This window comes from Mustela nigripes, chromosome 7 (genome assembly GCF_022355385.1).
Source record: "Mustela nigripes isolate SB6536 chromosome 7, MUSNIG.SB6536, whole genome shotgun sequence".
In the NCBI taxonomy this organism is placed as follows: Eukaryota; Metazoa; Chordata; class Mammalia; order Carnivora; family Mustelidae; genus Mustela; species Mustela nigripes.
The window spans coordinates 40,062,869-40,086,429 of record NC_081563.1 but is presented as its reverse complement, the minus strand read 5'-3'; the positions used below and the strand labels follow the sequence as shown (position 1 = coordinate 40,086,429).

Here is a 23,561-nt window from a genome sequence, read left to right as displayed (position 1 = left end):
GATGTTAACCAGCAAGCTGCCAGAAAGTCCCATAATTTACTTTTTCAGTATACCCCTTGGAAATGCATTAGTGTCCATTTCCACTTTCTCTGCCTCACAACAGGCCCACACACTGAATGTGTTAACCACAACCTCGAAACCCCCAGCCCTAGCCTTTCCTGCCTTCAAACTCACACATTCGGGCTCAGCAAATCTGATGAAGACCCAGCGGGCACTGTACTCCTGGTTTGGCGCATCCTTCAGATAGAGAGAATTTATTACGACATCTCAAGAACCTTAAAAACATCCAAGCATCTTTAAGATAACAATTCTAAAAATTCTTATAATTATTTCCAAGGAAATAATCAGAGATAAAGACATAAGTTTGAGCTATGTAAGGCATTTTCACAATAACAAAGAAACTGAAAAATTCAAAATATTCCGCAATAGGAGAACTGCCAAATTGCTTACAATAGTCTCATTTAAAGTAATATCAAACACTTGGAAGAGTTAATTTTCCAAGAACTATTTAATGGCCTCAGAAACTGTTCATTATTATATTAAAAAAGCAAACCATTTGGTAAGAATATAAATGTACTCATTAGTCTGTCTATAGAACGAAAGTGGAAAAACCCCAGCAAATTCATAATGGTTGGTTATCTGGGCTCCGAGGGGTTATTTTCTTCCTTATCTTTTTCTAGATTTTTTTAATCTTCAAGAATGAACATATTTTCCTTTTATAAGGAAAACAATTTTTAGCCAGCGAAACCAGAAAGAATCTAGGATGAGTGGAGTTCAGACCATGTGCTTCCTAGGTCCCCACCAGCCCTGCCTTGCAGGGCGCACCCATACGCAGCCCTGCTCCCCAAAGCCAGGCATCCTACCAACTCATCCCCCACACGGTGCACCCCCTCTTGGTCCTGCCTAGCTCAGGCTTCCTCCTGAATCTACCCAGCCTTCCAAACCTCACCTCCTCTGCAAAGGTTCTGCCAAATTAGGGTCAGTGTGGCACAGTGTGGGGCATCCAATCAGTTCGTGTTTCGGGGGCATCCATCATTTCTCAGGCAGTAAGCCCCCTGCGGGCAGGGACTGGTGATCCCTGCATCCCTTCCTGTCGCTGGTGCGACGCGAACCAACAGCAGTGAGGTGGACCCTGGGGGTGAGCGCATGTACCTTATCACAACATCGAACTGGTTCAGGGCGTGGCCCAGCGCTAGTCCGTGGAGGATTCCGCCACTTCCAATAACCACACAACGCCTACAGCTCTTGGCTCGCAAGTGTTCAGGCAGGTCATGCTCAGGCAGTATCTCCAAGAGGGTCTGGACTTGACTGGAGAACTTCCGGAAACCAAAAGGCGGGTCATACTTGTACTCGGCTTCGTTCACCTTGGGGGCCTCCTTCACGAAAGGCGGTAAGTCCGGGCTGTACCTGTGCTCAAACAACCGGGCCATGGACTTCTTCGCGAACTTGGGTCGGCACTCCTTTCGCAAGACTTGCTGAGCGTACTTCTGAGCTCTCTGGAATGAAATCGCATCAGTCTGAGTTGGGAAAACCTCTCAGGCATTAGAAATATCCTCTTACACACTGTGTCCTGTGATGTCTGACAGAGCTCCCTGTTGATTCCTGTCTTTCAGCACAAAATGTCTGCTTTTTCGAGTTAACTGATGCTCAGAGATGGAAAGAAATAACCTGGGAGAGTCACAGGACAGGGAGCTAAACTCAACAAGAATCCTTACTTCATTATATAAGGAAAGCACGTCCTCGTACCCCCACTTCCTACCCCTAGCCCAAGCTAGTTCCCCAAATTAATTTGGGGTGAGATAACATACTTTGAAGCATCTCATGTTTTATAAAACCTGTCACATGCTACCACAGCGATGAACCTTGAGAACGTTATACTAAGTGAAATAAGCCAGTCACAAAAGGACTGATTCCACTTACAAATTCTAAAGTACCAGAATTTGTAGAAACAGAAAGTAGACTGATGGTTATCAGGGACAGGGAGCGGGGGGTAGGCGCAAATGGGGAAATACTGTTTGATGGGTCCACAGTTTCGATTCTGCAAGCTGCTAGAAATCCTTTCCATGGCAATGTGAACACACTTAACAGGGCCGAACTGGATGTTAAAAAATGGTTGAGATGGTAAGTTTTATTATTATTTTTTAACCACAATTTGATAAAATTTTATATTTCAGGCTCTTATCTAGCAGAAAGAGAAACAGGCTGATTTATCAGTTGGGCAATGAGCTTCATAGAGTCTGGAATGCAAGTTATTCTAAATGTAATCAGGGCACAATGTCATGTCAACATAGAAGTGGTCTCGATTTTGTACATGAATTTCCCTGCACGTTAATGCTTTGCCTCCATAAGGAATGACCGCTGAAGGCCAAGTACAGTCGCCCAGCTGAACGAAGCACCCTGCGACGGGACATGGTCCAAAGGCCCACTCACCCCAGGGCTTCCTCCTGCCTCAGTCTAGCCAGATGCTGCCTCGCAACCGCCTGGCTGGAAGTTCTCCCCCTCATTACTGTGCCTTTTGTCCTTTTCTCCACATTCAGTAGCCTTGGCCCTGCCTTTCCCCTCCTCCCGCCAGGCTACTATCACACACTTACACACCCACACCCACACAACATGCACATGCCCACGCATGCGTGCATGGGTGTATGAAGTCCCAGAGTTCCTGGGGTATTTATTTTTAGGATTGAATGTGTTTTCTAAACTGTGTCTATACTATTATGAGAATGATTATTGTTGCATATTGTTTTAAATATATGCCCCAACTATGTTTTTTCTCAAAGTTTTATTAGTTCTATTGTCTGGTTCCTATATAATAAATATTTTTGGAGGAAAACATCTATCTTATTATAGCAGAAGGCCCCCTGCTCCTCCCTTTTTGAGTTACAGCTTCAAAGAGTTATCAGTACCTGGGAAGAGCACACAGTCTGCATCTTGAGGATGTGGTCCCGTTTCTGGAAAGGGGAAATGATATTCTCTGGGCACAGAAGATGCTGCAGACACTACACATGGTCACAGTCATGGTCATGGTCTCCCATTACTGACTCTCCCACACCTTACAGTATGGTCGTTAGCCTCCCACACCTTACAGTATGGTCGTTAGCCTCTCACTCTGTGGGCTCAAGGTGGCATAACCAGTAAGAGGGCTGCGCTGGTGCTCTAACCTGGAAGTCTGATGACTTCCCAGATGCCTAAAACCATAGTCTCTGTCTACCCAGAGCAGCAAACACCACCACTAAGAATAAGAGATTAGATACAAATTGGCATCTTCATGAGTATCACCGGGAAAGCTGTGCAAGGACCAGTCGTGACCACGAGCAGCACCAGCAAGGAAGGCCCAGCCCACGTCACTCCGCAGCCCGCAGAGACTCGCCACCCTGTCAGCGGGGGCAGGGTGAACAGAGGGCCACCCACAGGACCCACGTCGGTCTCGAGACTAGAGGCCTAAAGGTTACAACAGCAAGTCTTAGAGAACAAGAGGCTGAATCCTTCGCTGTAGAATGACATGTCAAGCATCTGCTGTTGCAGATCTCCGAGGACAGAAATGAGCATCTGAGAAGGACCCGGAGGAACCCAGAGCAGCTTTGTGATCGGCGCACGACTGGAAAGAGCAGTAGGTGACTGCGCCAGGAAACTGGCCTCGGCTCTCCTGGGCTGCCAAATTTCCTCTTTAGAAGTTTCATTTGGAAGGAGAGAAATTTCATTCCATTTCCATTCTGGCAAAGAGCTCCATTTCAGGCTTCAAATTTAATTTTCTAGGCTAGGAGAAGAGCACAAGGCTTGGTAAGCACCCTCCGACCGTGACTCTCTCACAGCAGCTTGCAACACAACAATCCCAGGAGGAATGAATGTTCGAAAGGCCACTGGAACCATCTACAGTGACAGAAGTTCTTTTTCTCCTTCTGTTTCATCTCATCTAGAGACGTGTTAGAAGCCCTGAGAAAGCCCTGGGGATCGTTTCTTCTAATGAGAAGCTGGTCCAGCCTCTCTCTTGCCTCCTCCATGCTTCAAGGGGCAGCCTGGGGAGGAGAAGCGTTTCTCGAGGAGCCATGACAAAGAAAGGACTGTGACCTTCCTCTTCCTCCTGCTACAGAAAGCTCCAAAGCTGGGAGCCAAAGCAGGCCAGAGAGGAAGGACGTGGAGAGGTCTAGGTGGCATTCGTCCAGGGTGAGGGCCACAGTGGGGGTGCAGAGAACCGGAGGCTCTCGCAAAGATACAGGAACTCCTACTCCTCTCAAACCAAGGCATGGAAATGAGGGCTTCGGTTTTTACAAGTCTTCCAGGCTGAGCTCACTGGCCACCCACAACTAAGACTAAACAAACGGCTGGTAGTTCCAGTTGTCAGTGAGGTGGCCATCTGCCACAGGAGACCATGATGTGAAAATTCACTGAAGGGTATTTAAAAAAATCAAAGTAATTTTCCTCAACAAAGTCTCCACTTTTGTTTCTACTGCATACTTTTGAGGACAATACTTCTCAAAAATATAAGTAAATGGCATAATTCTTTGTAAAAGGCAATGTTCTCTTTTCTTTCTTTACATCTGGGACAGGGCACAGCACTGAGATTGAAGCAGAGTTTGGGGGCTGGAGCTAACCAAACCCGGTGGGAGTCCAACTCAGCCACAAACCACGTGAATGTAAGCCATGAGTTACCTCATGAAACTTTCAGTTCCTGTCTGGAAAAGGCTGGTCCTTCTCTCCTCCTCACCAGGCCACTCTGTGCCCCCGGTATTACATGTGAAGACTGGAGTACCATTATAGAACAGCAACCATGGGCAAAGCCACTGCCACCCTCAACTCACGTTAGTCATCTGGAACCTTCCGCTGGCTACCAGCAGGGCAGAATCTGAATAACCAAGCCACAGAAAGAACACCACAGTTACAACTCAAGCAGTCAGTGGCAGCCAGGGACTGGTTGCTGAGGGTGGGGACAGAGAACAACAGGTGAGCAAACTCACTCAGGTGACAGAATGTTCTAGAATTGGACTGGGGTGAGGGTGATGTAACCGTGTAAATGCACGGATGCTATAAAACTGTATGCTTAAGAGGAATAAATCTTATGCTGTGTATATTTTGTCACAGTAAATGGTTAGGAAAAAACCATCAGAAGACCTGGATGCTAGATACAGTTCTAGATCTATGAACCAGCAGTGTAACCTTGACTAAAGCATCCAGCCCTAGGTCAAGGCTTCAGTTCCCTCATCTTCGATATTCGAGGATGGTCTGGGGCAAGGGACCAACACTGAGGAGAGGAAAAAAGCGGTCTAGAGGTGCAAGTCCCTGGACTAAAAACTTAGCCCAGGTCACTCTGCTTACCTTAGCTACATGAGTGTAGATCTGCAGAGTCAGAGAGAAGTAAATTTGGCCATAATTAGCTACACAGCAGAAAATGCAGTCCCCTGGGTGGTGTGTGGTTTTTAGCTCTCTGAGAAGAGAGAGGGCCTAGTTCAAACTGTTGCAACCATGCAGCCCAAACCTAGATGGACAGCAATGCGCCCTCGTCTCTCCTCAAACAACTTTTAAATGCAATTTCACATCTGCAATGCGCTTTCAAAGTGTCCAAATCCTGACAGAGACCACTGTCAGTCTTTTTAAAGAAATGGCATGTTAAGGGGCATCTTTTTTTTTTTTTTAAAGATTTTATTTATTTATTTGAGAGAGAGAGAGAGTATGAGAAGGGGCGGGGCAGAGGGAGAAGCAGACTCCCCGCCAAGCAGGGAGCCCGATGCGGGACTTGATCCCGGGACACCAGGATCATGACGTGAGCTGAAGGCAGTTGCTCAACCAACTGAGCCACCCAGGCACCCTTAAGGGGCATCTTTAAATAGAAAAGACAAAACCCATGACCACCATGACCACACTTCTGCTGCTGTACTAACACAGGCCGGGGCCAGCACAACCAGATCATGCTCAGAAACAAGGGTTAGCAGGGTCCCCGAACACGGCAGGCTGCAGAATATCCTCAACAGAGCCAACGGGGCCTCATGGCTTTGATACCATCTTCTGCTAACCTATATCCCCAACAATTCAAATTTGTCTACTCACTCTCAGTGGGAAAGACCAAACCCCACCAACAGCCTAGAGACACAGTTTTCTTTGTAGGGAGCTCACCCCACCTCACAGCCATTCAAAACGCCAGGACCACTTCCTCTACTCTGGGGACTCGAGAGATGGTTTTTTATTTTGCTTAGTGAAACATGATCTGATATCAAATTTGGAACTGGCTCAGTGTGGCACTCAAGGCCTTTCCCTCTTTGGTCCTGGTTCATTTTCAGTCTTCTACCCTGCTGTTCCCCCACCCCAATCCTCAGCGATATCCAACTCCAGCTGTACGTCTAATCTGCAAAGCCCTGGGGGGCACATGCTTTCTGCACACACTGCTCCCTTGGCCTGGAATGAAGGACAACCTGTCAGGACCACTGTGAAAAGTGGGACATTCTGACAGTGTCAACAATGTGAAAAACCTATAAAAAAGAGTCTTAAGTAAAAAAAAATTTAAAACACCCCTAATCCCACCATGTCATAGCAGGCCTGCCCTTTCTACTTTATTAGTTTCTGAACTGACCAAGGTTTTCAGAAACACGTTGCACTTTTATAACTACCCCCTGAGTCTTTCATCTTTCTCTATAACTACAGGGAACTTTCTACTTTATTCATTTCTGTATTACTTGAAGTTTTGGTGTTATTTTTGTAACTGGAAAAAATAATGATTTTTTGATTTAGAACTGGGTTGATGTAGCCGTCCCTGTGGGCTGCCTACCGGGTCTTCATTTCTCTGCTCCTTCTTACGGAACTGTGGTTTTGTGTGGGAAGCTAACACCCTTTCTCCAGGTAGGTGGTGGGGCCTGGGAGGCTGACCTCAGATACTCCCAATGCCCATCAGATACTCCTGATGCCCTTGTCAGGGACTGGTCAGGAATCCTCACAGCAGCCAATCAGGGAAGGGCACTGGGGGCCCTGACAGGCTGTTATTGGCCCTGCAGTGAACTTAGGTTTTGAAACTGGTGCCATCAGCCTAAATGGAGGACTCCTAATCATGGTTTAGGGGAAAAGGGATGGTGAGATTTTTTTTTTTTTTTTCTGTCTACTATCCACTGGTGGATATGAGAAGTTGAACAGAAACTATCTGACCTATTCTTTAAAGGGATATCAAACTTAATGTACATTACTGGATTGCTTGTTATTTAACTGTGGATTTTCTATTCCACTGGAGTTCAGAGATCAGGCACCACACCATGGTTCAGTAATATTTCCCCTCTCTCTGGAGTTGAATATACCTAAGTACATATTCTTTAACACAAAATGTTAGTACACAATCCCCACCTCCCAGGGCTTGCTTAAAGGACAAGTGAAAAAGACAGTTAAAATTCTACAGTGTAAGTGTTAGGATTAACGTATAAAGTATAAAGGCGTTTCCAGAAGACAGAGAAGGCTGATCGGATTAAGACTTCTTAGATAAGGTAACTTCTGAGCTGAGAGTTAATGTAAAAGATAAGGAGCAGAGAGGCCACGGGATGGAAAGGGCTCCAGGCAGAGAAGTTAGAACAAACACAGTAAAACATCAGGGAAAGTCTTCTCAACAAATGGTGCCAGAAAAACATCATATCCACATTCAAAAGAAAAAGGCGGACTCCAACTTCACACCATATACAAACTCAGAAAAAATTAAAGACCTACGTTTAAGAGCTAAAACTTTATTATAAAACTTGCAGAAGAAAACACAGGCTTAGGAAATGGATTTCTTAGATATGACATCAAAAGCACAGGGAACAAAAGGAAAAATAAACTGGACCTCACCAAAATTAGAAACTTTTGAGCTTAAAAAAAAAAAGAAAGAACTTTGGTGCTGAAAATGACACCAGCAAGAAAGTGAAAAGACAATTCACAAAATGGGAGAAAATACTCACAAGCCATATTATCTGATTAAGGGACTAGTAGGCAGAATTTTTAGAGAACTCTTACAACTCAGTAATATAAAGACAAATAACCCAATGAAGGACTGGCCAAAGAGCTTGAATGGACATTTCTCCTTAGAAGACATACAAATGGCCAATGAGCGAACACAAAAAAGAAGCTCGTCATTAGTTACCAGGGAAATACAAATCAAAACCAAAAAGAGGAAGAACCAAGGGACTGTGAGGGGATTTAGTGCCTGGAACAGGCAGGGCTGGGACATGGGGCAGCAAAAGGAGTCTGAAGAGACTGGCAGGAACCAAGGCACAAAGAGCCCTAAGACCAGACTTGGGAGTTGATATTAAAGGTAAAGAGAACAAGTTCAGAGTTTGAAACTGGGAAGCACTATATCAGATTTAATTTTTGGAAATACTACTACCCCCATAGTAGGGCATGCCTGGATGCAGAAAGGCAGGTAAGGAGACATGAACCTGGGGCGACAGGTGACAGCAGAGGATGTCAAAGGGCACCTGGAGCAGTATTCCTATTCCCGGAATCCCAGAAACTGTCTGCTTTTATAAACACCATCTACGTTTGCGAATCATTTCTACGTTAGATGAGACAACAAAATGCTTATGAAAACTACTATGTCAAATGGAGTCTGGGAAGTTTCAGAGGAGTCTCAGCGTATAGTTGAGGTTCTGTGTCAAAGGCACTGAGTCGGGGACCAGCACTGAGAGCAGGGAAGAGACCAGATGATTCTTTCCAGCCTGGTACTGGTAAAGTTACAGAGAACCACAGACGCTCGGGGTTGCAAGGGATGATCAGAAAAGCCCATGAACCGCAAACTGTCTGATGCCTGAATTCTATCTACAGGACCAAACTGTTACCCAGCTTTGCTTCAAGAGCTCCGGAGATGCGCCACAAAGGCGGCCCATTAATCCCATCTTCGGATCCTTCGGATCCCTTCCCATCCTTGTCCTTTATGCTTGACTGCCATCTCTGTATCCGTGCGGCTGCCATTAAGGCCACCTGAGCAGACCTGCCTGTCCCGGAGGCCCGCAGCTGCCATGTGCAGGCCGTCTGTCCTTCTGGCTACGCGAACATTCCCATCCCTTCGGAGGCTCCTCGGGGACTTGGTCTCGAGTCTCTTCTCTGGTCATCCTCAGAAGTCATTAGGACTCCTCGGGGAAACTTACGGAGTAATAGGCATAATGATCAGAGCACTTGTCGGAGCTCCGCAGGGACGACAACGGGCAGACCATCCCTGGTCTATTAAAGCAGTGTGCAGGGAGCAGCTGTGGGCAGCCACGGAACAGGCCCTAAACCTGTGAAGTAGATTTCACTGCAGCTGCTGCTACAGCACGTCTTCTCCATCTTGTACTTGTGAAATGGGGCGTTGGACCCCGGCATGCCAGTGCTCCTGTCTCTCCTCAATTAACCCAGTCTCGAGAGTGATTATCTTTGCAGTCAGTCAGATGGTCCACAGTGTGACTAATTAAACGGACGGGAGAAAGAGGCCACAAAGAGAACGTGGACAAGCACCGTGAGGAGAAGAGTTCATGGCTATCAGGACGTCTGCAAGGCCAGCCGGAGAGGGAGGCGGGAGGCCCAAGCTAAGGCAGAGGACACATCCTGGCCCAGCAGCATGAATGAGCTGATGCTGGTGGGATGGAGAGAGTTGGCCAGCCTCCGGGGACAGCCCAGCAGGGGACGGCAGGCTCTGGGACACACCACAGCTCCTCAGAGCCACACCACGCATTTATTAGTCACCCTCATCTTGTTTTCTTGTTTCTCCATGCCTGTCTCACAGAATAGGACAGGCACTTTGCAGGACATAAAGATGGAAGAAAAAATGCATTTCTAAAAACCCAGACTAGAAAAAGAGCTCCGTGCACATTATCTTATTCAACTTTGGGGACTGTCCTGTCCCACACATGTTGTTGTCCACATTTCAGCACTGAGAAAACTGGGACTCAAAACAATTAAGTAACTTTGCCCAAGGTCTTGTCTTTGACTAAATGGCATTCAGACTCGAAACTAGGTCAAAAATGCAAGGTCCCACCTCTCTGCATCAGCCTACCTGTAACTTCTGGCTCCTTTCTGTGGACCTCCCCTACCGGGGCAGAGAGCAGCCAGCAGGAGCTCAGACTCTGAGGGGCGCTGCGGAGTCCAAGGCCCAACTCCACCACTGGCCGGTGAGGATAACCTTAAACAGGCCGCTTACTCTCCCTGCTCTTCCATCGCCTGAGCTGGGAGGTCAGGATAGTTCCCAGTATGAGGGTTAAATGCGGTTATATTGCTGAAGCACTTCTAAAACAGTTAGACAGTGCACACTAAACTAGATGAACTGAACTGGTTAACTAAATTGGTTAACTGAACTGGTTTACTAAACTTCAGTAAACTGAAGTTCACTAGATGTGAACTTGGGCAAGCAGCTTAAGCTCCCAGCCTTCATCTGTCAGAGGGTGAGAATACGGGGACATGTCCTCGTCGTGATGACAGTAAAGCGCCCGCACATGTTGGCCTCCTTATTGCCTTCCTACCTGACTTCAGAGCCTCTCTTCTTTCATCCAGGATGGAACCTATTGCATCATCTAACCACTCGGATAATCCGTGAAGTTAGCATTAACTAGGTCAACTGATTTAGAAAAATAAATATAAATTGAAATGAATAAGCTTGAAACACAGTGTGAACTCATTAAAATGAAAATTAAAACCCAGGAATGACATGATTCTGAGAGAACTTGCCCCCGGTTCTAAGGACGAGTGTGCTGGCAACGTCACAGCAACTAGCCCCACGGCAGGTGCCTAGAGGGCGTCAAAGGCAACTCACCACCCCCAACGACTTCAGTGCATGGGGGAAGAATGCTGCAGGGGCGGTGGGTAGGTTATTTGTTTTGCTGGGGGGAGAGGGGTTGTCTCTGATTTTGGAGTTCTAAGATGAAGTGTTCCCCTTCCGTTTATAACTTTCCTGAGGACTTATTTATAACCCTTTAGAGATGATATTTCTGGTTAGGTACAAACTTGGAAATATTTTAATTCAAGCCACACCAATGGTATATCTAACCTTTGCACGGTCCGGGTCCACATAATGCATTTTTTTCATGTCACATTCTTCAGTAGTATAATTTAACTTGAGAATATAAAGGATCCACACTCCAAACACGAGCAAGGTACACCTGGAAAAAAAAATCAATTAGTATAATGATGCAGTTACAGGACAATCAAGAGAAATCACGTGAAATAAGGGAAAACCTACCCAAGACTGAGCTTGCCTGCTAGGTAACATAGAAAGAAAGCCTTTAAGGTGACCTCTGTGGTCAACTTAAGGCACCACTTCTTACTTGCCTGACAAGAAAAATTAGTCATTTATGACTATTTTTGTTGTAATACAGAGAAAACATTTTTATGCAAAAATATGAATCACACTGCAGACCACTGGACTTTACAAAACCAGGTAATAGCTTTTGAGCTATAGAAACTCAGCTTCGATTTTTCGCCACTTTAAAATACTGTCAGTCTTGGGGCGCCTGGGTGGCTCAGTGGGTTAAGCCACTGCTTTCGGCTCAGGTCATGATCTCAGGGTCCTGGGATCGAGTCCCGCATCGGGCTCTCTGCTCAGCAGGGAGCCTGCTTCCTCCTCTCTCTCTCTCTCTGCCTGCCTCTCTGCCTACTTGTGATCTTTCTCTGTCAAATAAATAAATAAAATCTTTAAAAAAAAAATACTGTCAGTCTTTCCAATACTGTATGATTCCACTTACATGAAGCACAGACTCAAAAACCACAGAGACAAAAAGTAGAATGGGGACTGCCAGGGGGCCAGGGAGAGGGGAAGGGAGGGAGTCAGTGCTTAACGGGTAGAGAGTGTTGGTTTTACAAGATGCAAAGAGTTCTGCAGGTGGATGGGCGAAGGCTGCATACCTTGTGAATGTATTTACTATCACTGAACTGTATAGAAATGGTTCAGATGGTAAATACTATGTTATGGCTACTTTACCACAATTTTTAAAAACGGGGGGAAAATACGGGAAGCCTTAAAAAAATAAGAAAACAAAATAAATAATCTACTCAATTATTGCTCTAAAGATTCTCCCCAGAAATGAGGCTAACTGAGGTGAAAAAGAACCACCAGTCACCCTTAAGACCATCTACAAAAACTGCTTTTAAAGATCCAACAAACTTGGGTGCCTGGGTGGCTCAGTGGGTTAAAGCCTCTGCCTTCAGCTTGGGTCATGATCCCAGGGTCCTGGGATCGATCCCGGCATTGGGCTCTCTGCTGGGCGGGGAGCCTGCTTCCTCCTCTCTCTCTGCCTGCCTCTCTGCCTGCTTGTGGTCTCTGTCTGTCAGATAAATAAATAAAATCTTAAAAAAAAAATCCAACAAACTCATATTTTTATATAGTTTAAAATACACACGTGCACACACATACACACACAGGGTTAGGAGAAAAGAATTGAGTCGAATCCTGGTTCTAGAAATCTTTTTTTAAAAAAAGATTATGTCTTTATTTATTAATTTGGAGAGTGGGAGTGCAAGTGGGGGGCGGAGGAGGGAGAGAGAGAGAGCATCTCAAGCAGACTCCCCACGGGCTGTAGAGCCTGATGTGTGGCTCAATCCCACATTGAGTTACTGAGAAAGTAACACAAATGAGGAATAATCTTAATGGGGAAATGATCTCTTTTCTAAAGAAGGGGCAATTTAAAAAACCAGCATCTAGCACAATAAACTATACACAATAGATGCTAAATATTTCTTAATATGTAAGGAGGATGATGAAGGAAAGTATTGCTAGGAAGTCTTTTCAAGACTTCTTGATTCTGCTTTCAACACGCTCCCCCAAGAAAACCTGGACAAGCACCCTAATCTTCCCCTTTGATGGAGTACCATGTTAAGTGAAGTGGATGCTACCATCTGTGTAAAAGCAGGGAGAGAGTCACACACGCACACACACGATTTCTTATGTACACAACACTGGTAATACTGGTTACCTTTAAGCGGGGGGGCAGGAAAGATAGGATATTTTACTGAGTACTTTTAATATCTTTTGAATTTCAGATGTTGTGAATGTAGTATTACCTCTATTCTCCCCAGCTCCCCTCCCCCGAAAAGGTACTACCTTGATGCATATAATAATTCCCTTATCTTGATTACGAACATACAAATGAGGAAGGAAGGAACAACAGTGTGTTAAAAGCAGGCCCTGTACCTACACCAGTGAGGACACTGCACTGGAATGCCTGGTCATGACTCTGTCGTGCCCACACTGTGTGCAGCGAGGGCCCAGGAGGACCTCGTCACTGCCAAGGGCTGGCGTCCCACACAGTGCTGGGCATGTCAGGCCTCAGTAAATATGGGATGATGACAAAAGGAGATGGAAAATATTAACGTACATTTCCTTTTTCCACCTTCCTCCTTCTACACCTCCTAAATTAGGGGTATTTTCAAGAGGGTGGTTTCCTTTTTTTTTTCCCCCTTTTTTAAAAAAAGGATTTTATTTATTTGAGAGCGAGAACAAGAGAGAAGATGGGGGATGGGGTGGGGACAAGGGCAGAGGGAGAAGGGGAGGGAGAAGCAGACTCCACTGAGCAGGAAGCCTGAGGCAGGACTCAATGCCAGCACCCCAGGATCCTGACCTGAGCTGAAGGCAGACGCTTAACCAACTGAGCCACCCAGGTGCTCAGTGTTTTTCAAGGGTGTTTTTCAACTTGGTTTGGCTGCTACCAAACACAACCTCCAAATCCCTTCCTTACCAATTCTACCACTTATCAGGATATAAGGGTGACCTGGCTGAAACACCTGTCATCTTTTTTAGTGTTCAATATTTAAGGCCTCCAAAATCCTGTAGGGGACATTAATTAACTGTATTTTTAGATTAACTTGAAACAGCTAAGGGGGAAAGCCCTCTTTCATTACATAATACTGAGACCACAGTGCACGTAGGAGCTGCTCTCTCGGTCACTGAGGCTCAGGGACAGAGCCTGGGCGCTCCCTGGCTGTCGCTGCCCTCTCAAGGACAGCCAGATGCATAAACCCAGACATCTGTGTACAGAACCTGAACTGAATGTGCCTTTATATGACCTTCTCCGAGCAAGTATGAGAGCCACCCTTCGGGTCCCACTGCACTCTTCTCCCAGCTCCCAACAGCGGACCCGGCCAGAGGGATACTCAAGGCCCAAGGGCTCATACTTACTTGAGGATGTCTTTAAGTATCAAGTTGGGTCTTCTCATCTTGTTCTGAGCTCGGGTGTACCATTGCAGAGAGGGTCTCCAGCGATCACTTCTCAGTTTCACACACTTATACTCACTGGGCATTGCTGTGAAGAGAGCAGAAGCCAGGGGCAGGAAAAGGAGGGAGAGTCAGGCAGGTGATGTTTACAAAAAGCCCTTAGGCGACACGGCCAGAGCACGGAGTACTACTCAGCAATAAACAAGAATGAACTCGTGATACCCCCAACAACCCGAGTGAATCTAAGGCAACTGTGCCAAGCCAAGACTAAAAGTTTGTGTGCAGCATGATTCCATGTACGTGATACTCTTGAAATGTCAAAATTACAGAAATGGAGAACAGATTAGTAGCTGTCAGGAGTTGTGGAGGGGTGGGCTGCGTATGGCTGGATGCTTGTGATGATGGAGATATTCTGTGTCTCGACTGTATCCCCCTCCACATCATAGCAGTGACGTTGTACTATGGTTTAGCAAGATGCTGCCAGTGGGGGAGACTAGTAAGGGGGTACATGGGATCTCTGCATTTTCTACAACTGCACATGAAACTATAGTTATCGCCAAATAAAAAGCCTAATGTTTTTTCAAGAGCCTATACCTTTTGGAGGTGCATGTGGAACGATTTACAGATGGAACAGGGGATCTGCTTCAGAAAAGTCAGGAAGGGGATAAGAGTGCACGTGGGGGAATGGCTAAGGCAACGCTAGCTTTAAACTGATTGTCAAAGCTCAGCACTGGGTACCTGGGACTCATTATGCAATATTCTCAAGATTTTGTACATTTGAAGTTTTCTATAAGAAAAAAAAGTTTAAAGAGGAAGTGTCACATTAGAAACTGAACAAAAGTGTTACATTAAGGGAAAAAATGGCAATTTTAAAAGATACTTTTCTTTAAAAAATTATTTGTTCCTGAGTATACCTGCCTATTCATCCTTTTGAATTCATTGCGTTCTCAAGTTTTTAATTACTAAATAATATTCTAGGGGGTGTTGTAGTAAAGATCAGTATGTCCACCCCTGTATAAGTTTCCCCCTTCCTCTCAACTTGGTAAAATGCTGGATTTTTAGCTAGGAGGGCAGCCTCCCAGCATAAAGACTACATTTCCCAGCCTCCCTTGGAACTAGGTACGATCTCATGATTAAGTCCTAGCCAACGGGATGAGCAAAAGTGACGTGTACAACTTCCAAGGTTGCTTCTTTCACTGCTGGTTGAAATACTGACACAGGGGGAGCCACTCTGGGCCACCCAGACAGCATACCACCAAGGGATGGTGGAAGAACAGCAGAGTAGGGGCTTGGGTCCCCAGGCAATCCCAAGGACAGAGCTGCCTTTCCACCTTGGGCTGCCTGCCTCGGGACTCTCAGAAGATGGAGAAAAAACACTGTCTTTCTTAAACAGTTGTTAATTAAAAGTGAAGCCATAGCTTGGCTAATGTAGGCACCTATTAGAGTATGCTATTATGATAAATGTATATATTAAGAAACAATATCTTTACTACAGTCTTTCAGCCAAGAGGCAGTTGTGTATGTCATTATACACTTGATTTCCATTCAAGTTGTGTCATTTCCTTTGAAAAAAATCTTTTACCAAATTGATGTTCAAGTAGTTAATGTTCTCATTACTGGAAACAACCTGTCCCTGTTCTACCTGCATAGCAAGAATTTTCCTAGATGTGCACCTTCTGAATAATTTCAAGAAGCAGTGCCAAGGAACTCACTAGCAAGCCCCTGCTGAAGAACAACTGACCTAGAAATGTTTAAACACCATAACTGTGGGGTGCTTTAACACGTGGCCAGCCAACTGGTAGGAACTAGCAGGCGACCCACAACCAGTACATATACAGTTTCTAAGATGTCTGTTTTTCCAGCCATAATGACATGCCATTCACCCCATGGCGGACCTCCAGTAAACATTGACTGCAGTGTCAGAGAGGAGCCCGTCTCCGCCTCTGCCTGTCTCTGCTGTGCTGGACAGCGCCGTCCCGAGTAAGCCTGTGAAATTCCCTTCCCGGAATTGGCCCACCCGCTTCCTGATAAGCTGTGACTGTGGGGCCTCCTGGTAGAAGACAGCAAGACAGGAGAGAAGCAGCCCTTCCTGTCCCCTGATAGAGCGCAGCCTCTGGCAGGGGCGGTGACAGGCACAGGCAAGAGAGGGTGACTACATGTGACTCCAGCGGCATCGGTGGGCATCTAGCATCCTCAGTTTCTATTCAAGAGAAGTGAAGGCACCTCCAACAGCTTTGTGACAAGTATAAGCTTCAGTCCTGGGTAACAGAAGCTTCCTGATCTCTGGCTAAGACTTCTACACCTTTTTTAAAGATTTTATTTATGTATTTATTTGAAAGAGAGAGAGAACACAGGCAGAGGGGCAGAGGAAGAGGGAGAATCTCACACAGACCCCAAGTTGAGCACTGAGCCCAACGAGGGGCTCGATCTCATGGCCCTGAGATCATGACCTGAGCTGAAAGCAAGAGTCAGATGCTCAACCAACTGAGCCACCCAGGCGCCCCTGGCTAACATTTCTTTCTCACTCAAATTTTCCAGACAGCTGCCGTCTTTGCCATCAGTCCCCTGCATGAAAGTCCTCCCTGCCTGAAGCACATCGGTGGTTTCAGGTTTCCTGTTGGGCACTGACTGCCACAGCAGATGGTGCTCCCCTGCCACCAAGTGGGATTGTTCGAGGAAGGGAGGGGCTCTGAGGGCAGCAGAATCTGCTGTCCTGAACCCCTTCCTCTTCTCACTGTCACTGCCACACAATACAATCCATGCAAATGCTTAAAAACAAAAACAGCTGTTTGGGTTTTTTTTCCTAATCGCACAGGAGAGGATCTAAGGAGAGGGAGTGTGAGAACACGGGATGTGCAGCCTGACGCCTGGTCTCAGCTCCTGTACCTACCAGTGGAGAAGTTTGGGGCAAGTCACTCTCACTCCTGCAAGCCCAGTTTTCTCATCTGTAAAATGGGGGTGGTCACATTACCTACCTCACAGGAGTCATGTAGGGAAAGGGGTCACCCATCACAAGTCCTGTGTACCTGCTGGTTGTCGCTACTCTTATCACACAGAAAGGGACCTTACAGGCACCTACTCTCATCTGACAGGATTCATCTGTTGGGGCTTTAAGGCTCGTGTCTTTTGGTCACCCTTATTTCCAGATGCAGTTTTGGCTCTAGCTCAATCATGGAGTCCTTTCTTCCATCCATTCCATTTTCCTTCCTGGTGTTTCTAGAGAAGCAACATCCTCCTAAAGCCCCACACTCTCCCCCAGGGTCTGGTCCTGGCCAGTAGCCTCGCTCTCCCCCAAGACCTCTCTCAACTTGTAAAACCTCTAAATGCTCAGGGCTCACTAGCCCCTCACTGGCCCTGCTCCCTGTGAGAGCCGAGCCACTCCCAGCCTGTCTACCTTCCTTCACTCCATCTGCACACTATGCTTGGGATACCTTACACCAACACGTCCTCTAAAATCTCTTGAACCTTCCTTTAAAATCCCAGTCATACACCTTATGACTCAAGGGTCCTGGTCTCTACCACCAGTCTTCCCTTTGTCCCACAAGTACTCATCACAAGGCTTCACCACCTGCCTTTCCCTCAACACCTCAAGGGAGAGACACCCCCTCCAAACCCCTACCTCTGTGCAGACCTCTCACCTAAGTTCAGACTATGTGTCCGACAATCTACCTGCTGTCTTCACCTCAGACATTATGAAGCAGAACCTGGCATTTTCCTCTATTCCTTACATCATTTGGAAGCTGTGCCATCCACTCAGCTATCCAAGCTGAAAGGTTTTCAACTCAGGCTTCTAACTTTCTTTACTTTTTTTTTTTTAAGATTTTATTTTATTTATTTGACAGACAGAGATCACAAGTAGGCAGAGCAGCAGGCAGAGAGAGAGGAGGAAGCAGGCTCCATGCTGAGCAGAGAGCCTGATGCGGGGCTCGATCCCAGGACCCTGGGATCATGACCTGAGCTGAAGGCAAAGGCTTCAACCCACTGAGCCTCCCAGGTGCCCCAGGCTTCTAACTTTCATTCCCAGCCCCAGTCAATCCCAGAGGCTCTCGCTCATACCTCCCTGAACTTCTGATGCCCACTGACGTTCCTCCAGTGGTCAAGTCCCTGGAATCCATCTTGATTCTCTCCCCTCAGAGCCAGCCATCTTTCTAAAATATGTATCTGTTGAATGGTTTCCTGCTTGTCTCAGGTTTTATGACTCCCGGTGACAAACCTGTAACACTCTGGTCACAAAAAAATACTGTTAGAAGACTGGATGTGCCAGAATGCTACCTCAGTGCCTTTGCACATGATGGAATTCCAGTGGGAATCCCAACAATCTGCCTGGTGAACCACTTTTCATCTTTAAACCCTTCTCCCCTGTGAAGATCATTTTTCAACACTATGGCTGTCCCCAGACACTTCCCCATCTTTGTTGACTGCAATGAGCTGACACTGTCTGTGTATATTTTAGGTTTCTTCTATCATTCTGCAAGTACCTGGAAGATGAGCTGCAGGGCCAGAACTCTGTTCACCTTTGTATCTCCAACATCTAGGACAGAGCTTGGCACATAGCAGGTCCTTAGGAAACATCTCGCATGGATGGAATGTACATTGCATGCCCATGACCTGTCTTCAAACAAGATAAGCATCCCCCCAAAATGTATCTTCCCCAAAATATCTAAGACAAAAACTGAAAAAAAAAAGTTAACAAAATTATAATAGTAAAGAATGAAGTATAAGCTCTACAGAAACATCTACAATGTCCAACAACAGGGAATCTGTTGATAAATGATCATTGCAGAATCTGTGGAATCTGGGATCACAGTCTCAGCACCACCTGGAAGCGTGTGAAATGCAGAGTCTCTGGCCCCCCAGATCTGCTAAATCAGGGGAGCCATATGATGAAAGTTTGAGAAGTACTATTGAAGTACCAGGTACACACTTTTTTAAAAAAAGATTTTATTTATTTATTTGAGAGAGAGTGAGTTAGAGAGAGTGCATGAGCAGAGGGAGAAGCAGACTCCCCACTGGGGAGGGAAGCCCAACGCAGGGCTCGATCCCAGGACCTGAGCCGAAGGCAGCTGCCTAACCGACTGAGCCACCCAGGCACCCTGGGTACATATATTTATTGACACAAAAAGATACTGTAAGAAAAAAAGTGGTTTTATAAAAGCATAAAGACATATAGATAGAGTCATGTTCTAGGATGTTTCCATTCAAGGTAAGAGAATCTGACTTTCCACAGAGTTTCATCAAATGCTCCTACTTGAGCCTGGAAGGTATTCTTCTGATTTACAAGAGACCACGTGGATTCCATGCTCCACAGCCATCACAAACGAGGGCCAACCTGGGTCATCTCCACGAACGTACAGCTGGCATACAGCTAGGTAAGTGGCCTTGAGACGCTCCCTCAGAGAACCTGGGATTTACCAGTTCATAGTCTTGTGCAACACCCACACTGTTCATTTACTTCTTTCGTCTTTAAGATGAAATTAAGAATTAAATTAAATTTAAGATGAAATTAAGAATTCGGTGGAAGACGGGTTGCATTAAAGTTTCAGGTACACAAACGTTAAGCCATGGGTTTCAGGTACACAAACGTTAAGTTCAGGTACACAAACAACTGCATAATGGTGCACCATTAATCCAAGAGTAATTATACTTTTAGTTAACAAAACGATCAGAATGCAGGAGAAGACTGTTTATATATCCCTAAGTGTGTATAGGTATAAAGATATTGAGAAGTTATCAACAATTGCTATCAACAATTGTGGATAAGTTCACTTTCCATTTCACATTCTTCTTATACTACCTGAATTCTGTGTGTTGCTACTTTTATTTCTGAAAGCTTAAAGCCATTTTCATGGGGATGGGGGAGGAGGGTCCATACGCTATGATGAAAAGAAATGTGAAAACCACTCAACAAAAAATATTTTTGGGAACCTGAAGCATCTCTAGTGCGTTAGGCACAATATCTCATAAATAAAGCAATTAAAGGCAAAAACTCAAAACTAAGTTTCTGTATTGGGGGCAGTGTGCTGAGCTGGTAAAAGTATATTTTTATGGAGAAGCAAACTGAAGAACGTTGACACTCAGCGAGTCCAGCTGTCTGAGGAGCAGGCACTGAGCTCCCTCCCCCTGCCTTTCTGTGTGCGCGTGCCTCACACCCAGCTCGACTTGAACATCAGAGGGCTTCAAAAAACTGCTGAGTGACATCAGTGGATGAATGAAGGGTGACAGAGGCCCTCTTAGAGCTTCAGAGGGCTCACACTCACCTGCCAGGCCTGGCATCTGCAGCCTGAGCTGGAGAAGCAAAGTGTCCCAAACATTTCCCTTCCGCTAAAGCTCTCCTCACCCCCACCAACTCTGCATTCACTTTAGTGATCTGGACCCTCCGTCGGTTCAACTCATTACCTAATGTGAAGAATGCTTAGTTTAGAATGATAAACTACTACTAGACATGCCCTACTTACCAAAACCACCTAAGGAGCGATTCCTAGATGCGTGCTTAATTTTGCCTTTGCAACACTCACTATCATGACACATGTTACTTATAAAGTTTTCCTTTTGTCTCTTGTCCCCCCAACCAGAATATGGATGGCATGGAGACAGGGATCTTCCCTTCACTCATCACTGAATTCACAGTGCCTAGGATGTTAAGAGGCTCATAATAGGCATCCAGTACATATTTACTGAATAAATACTCAGTTTCTTATGAGAGTTTCAGAAGTGATGGTGGTTTCAGGCATTCCTCCAAGGCCTTTTGTTGGCAGGCCGTCACCAATGGCTCGTCTATCTTCTTCCGTCCTATGGCAGCCTCCTGTCCTCCTTTCCCATCTCCTTCATGGTAGCTCTTTTCCTACCATCTCCTCCAAGTGCTAGGGTCCCAGGGCTCCTAGGTTTGACCCTCTTCTCCCTCAGACTGCCGGGGTGAGAGCCTCCACGTCACAGCTTTGCTAACCATCTTTATGCAGAAAAGACTTGGCTTTCAAAGTTATGTATTTCTACTCACACACAAAAACATAACATATTCTTCTCAAATGCTCGTATGCCTGATGAAGAAATAATCCTTGTTAAGGTCCCGAGGGGTTAAGGGCAAGGTCCACGCTTTCAGTCCATTTGTAGAAATGGCATTAACATCTTCCAAATTAAGAATTAGCGATTCAAGGCAAGAGTAGAATAGGCACCACCAAGCAGGACAGGAGGAACTGCCAAATGACCTATATAATTACTGGTACAAGAGTGAACAGGGCATTCATATTTACTGGGAGAAAAGCCTAGGCAGGATGTCACTAAATCTCAACAATACTTACTTCACTGGACTGCTGTGCATTTAACCTGCCAAAGGTCATGCATGGAGAAGGGGATGAGAATTCAGACCCACATCTCTTCACCTCTAAGTCCATGCCCTTCCACCTGGGGATGCTTAGAAACGGTATATATGCATGTATATGAAGGGTGTTTTGTTTCTAATAATGAGGGCTTGATGAAGCATAGGCTGTTAGAAACAAAAATCTGAACTTGAGAAGGCAGTGAGTAAGCCAACGTGGCGGTGGTGGGCTCCCTGGGAAGGCGAACAGGTACAGCTCTGATGTGAATACGGCAGCTGAAATAGCACGCCTGGAAAGGAAGGAGGTGTCCGAGAGCACAGGACTTCACAGCAGCAGAAGAGGAACACCAGCCTGCTGCCTGCTAGGCTGCCGCCCAGAACAGAGAAGCAGGGTACTGGACGCTTGCTATTGTCCGGATGAAAGGGGAGCCCACGCCCCGCCCTGGTGAGGAATGGGAGGAAGGAACAGGACAGAGCTCTACTGAGAAATGATGAAAGGAAGACTATCCGCAGCAAGAAGTGTGCAAACAGAAAGCTGCATCCCAGTTCTGGAAAGACAGCGATGGAAGTCAATTTTTGAAGATTTGCGGTGATGTGATTACTATGAGGGGATAAAGAACTAGGCAGAGAGGCCCAGGAAGCAGTTGGAAGTACGGCTTGAGGATCGACAGGACACCCAGCCCATCAGCCAGCGGTGCCCACGGAGTCCAAGAAAGCGAAGCCTTAAGACATCCACAGTATGAAATAAATTAACTTCTCCTTGAACTAGACTGGTACGAGTTATATACCATCCAGGGAAAGCTGAGAAAATAGTTACTCAGATCGTGTTTGGGGTTTTGTGTTTTAGATGAAGACTTCTACTTGCTAAAGAAGAACAGAAGACAAGGCAGGAAGCCTGCGACTGGGGAGAAGCCTGCTTTGGGGTGCACAGACATGGGATGTGTCACGGTGCCCAGGAGGAGGCCCAGCACAAGCGGAGGGCACAGCAAAGAGGAGCTGGGTGGGGAGAGAAGAGGCACACTGTGGGCAGAAGAAAGGGAATGAGCAAAGCACAAAGGCCTGTTAATCTGGGGAACAGCATGTGACTGGGTATAGCTGAGAAAGTATGGCCTTGGATGGGCGTAGGGTTGCAGGCAGGAATTAAGGCAATATCGTGGTCCTGTTGGGCATCCAAGGGCTGGTGTCAGATCCGGGCTGTAAGTGCTGGCTGCTAACAGCACACACCAGCCCCCACTCAGCAGATCTGCCCCACAGCTGAGGGGTACAAAAGGCTAGCCCTCTGGCCTCTATGTGGGATCACCCTGGGAGGATGATTTAAGCCCCAGCACTCCCTGAGGGATCAGCTGGGAGCACAGATTTGTTCAGCATCTTTCCTTGTCTTCCTACCCAACCCCAACCTGGTGCCCTTTCTCCTGCCCTTTCTCCTGGCAGCCCCCTCAGTGAACCAGGGGCCCCTGAAGTCTTGTTTCAGGCTCTGCTTCTACCAAACCTGGCCTTAGGCCACTAGGTCAGCAGGTCAATGCATGCAAGACCACAGAAGGTCATTCAAGAGGGGTCAAGAAACGTGCAGAGCAATTGCAGGGGAAGGAGCATGGCTAGCAGAAGAGCGACGGCAGAGCCTGAGATGGGAGGCTGGCGGGGAGCCAGCACAGGGTTCTCAGCTGCAAACCCTGTGGGCCGCAGCAAAGATGGCGGCAGCCAGGGGTGCGGGGAGGGGGAGAGGAAGGGCTTGGGCTGCAGCATCAGCAGGACTTGGGATGGATCAGAGGTGCTTGGCACCCAGGAGGGAAGAGAGTTCAAGTGACAGGGAAGATGGTGGAGTGCTCTAGAGAGAGGTCACAAGGATGGAAGCTTCCATTTCTTCTGCCCATGGCGTGCCTTTTCTCTCCACACTAAGATCAGTTTGGGTCTACTGAGTCCAAAGTTCTGCGGGCCATCAGGCTGATAAATCCTGTGGACAGCTGCAAATGAAGGCTTGGGGCTATCGGGAAGGATCTCACCTGGATTAGCAGTCAGGAGGTGTCCTTGGCTGCAGGTAGTAGGAACCTGGGTATCATGGCTTTTAGCCAAGTGGGGGTTTCCTTTTCTCACAGAATAGGAAGTCCAGTGACAAGCAGCCCAGGGCTGGTATGC

At 46.5% G+C, this 23,561-nt stretch overlaps 1 protein-coding gene across 3 annotated transcripts in view; it reads right to left on the bottom strand.

The window, feature by feature from the left end:
• ST3GAL5 (ST3 beta-galactoside alpha-2,3-sialyltransferase 5) overlaps positions 1-23,561 on the bottom strand; it is a 49,805-nt gene that overhangs the window by 11,160 nt on the left and 15,084 nt on the right. For 2 of the 3 annotated variants that reach the window (XM_059405680.1, XM_059405679.1), the window contains exons 2-4: positions 14,081-14,204; positions 10,958-11,069; positions 1,153-1,496 (exon numbers count right to left, since the gene is read on the bottom strand). In XM_059405680.1, the coding sequence (XP_059261663.1) occupies positions 1,153-1,496; positions 10,958-11,069; positions 14,081-14,204 (580 nt within the window). Of the gene's footprint in view, positions 1-1,152; positions 1,497-10,957; positions 11,070-14,080; positions 14,205-23,561 lie in introns of those variants that run through there. The other variant, XM_059405681.1, reaches the window with a different exon arrangement.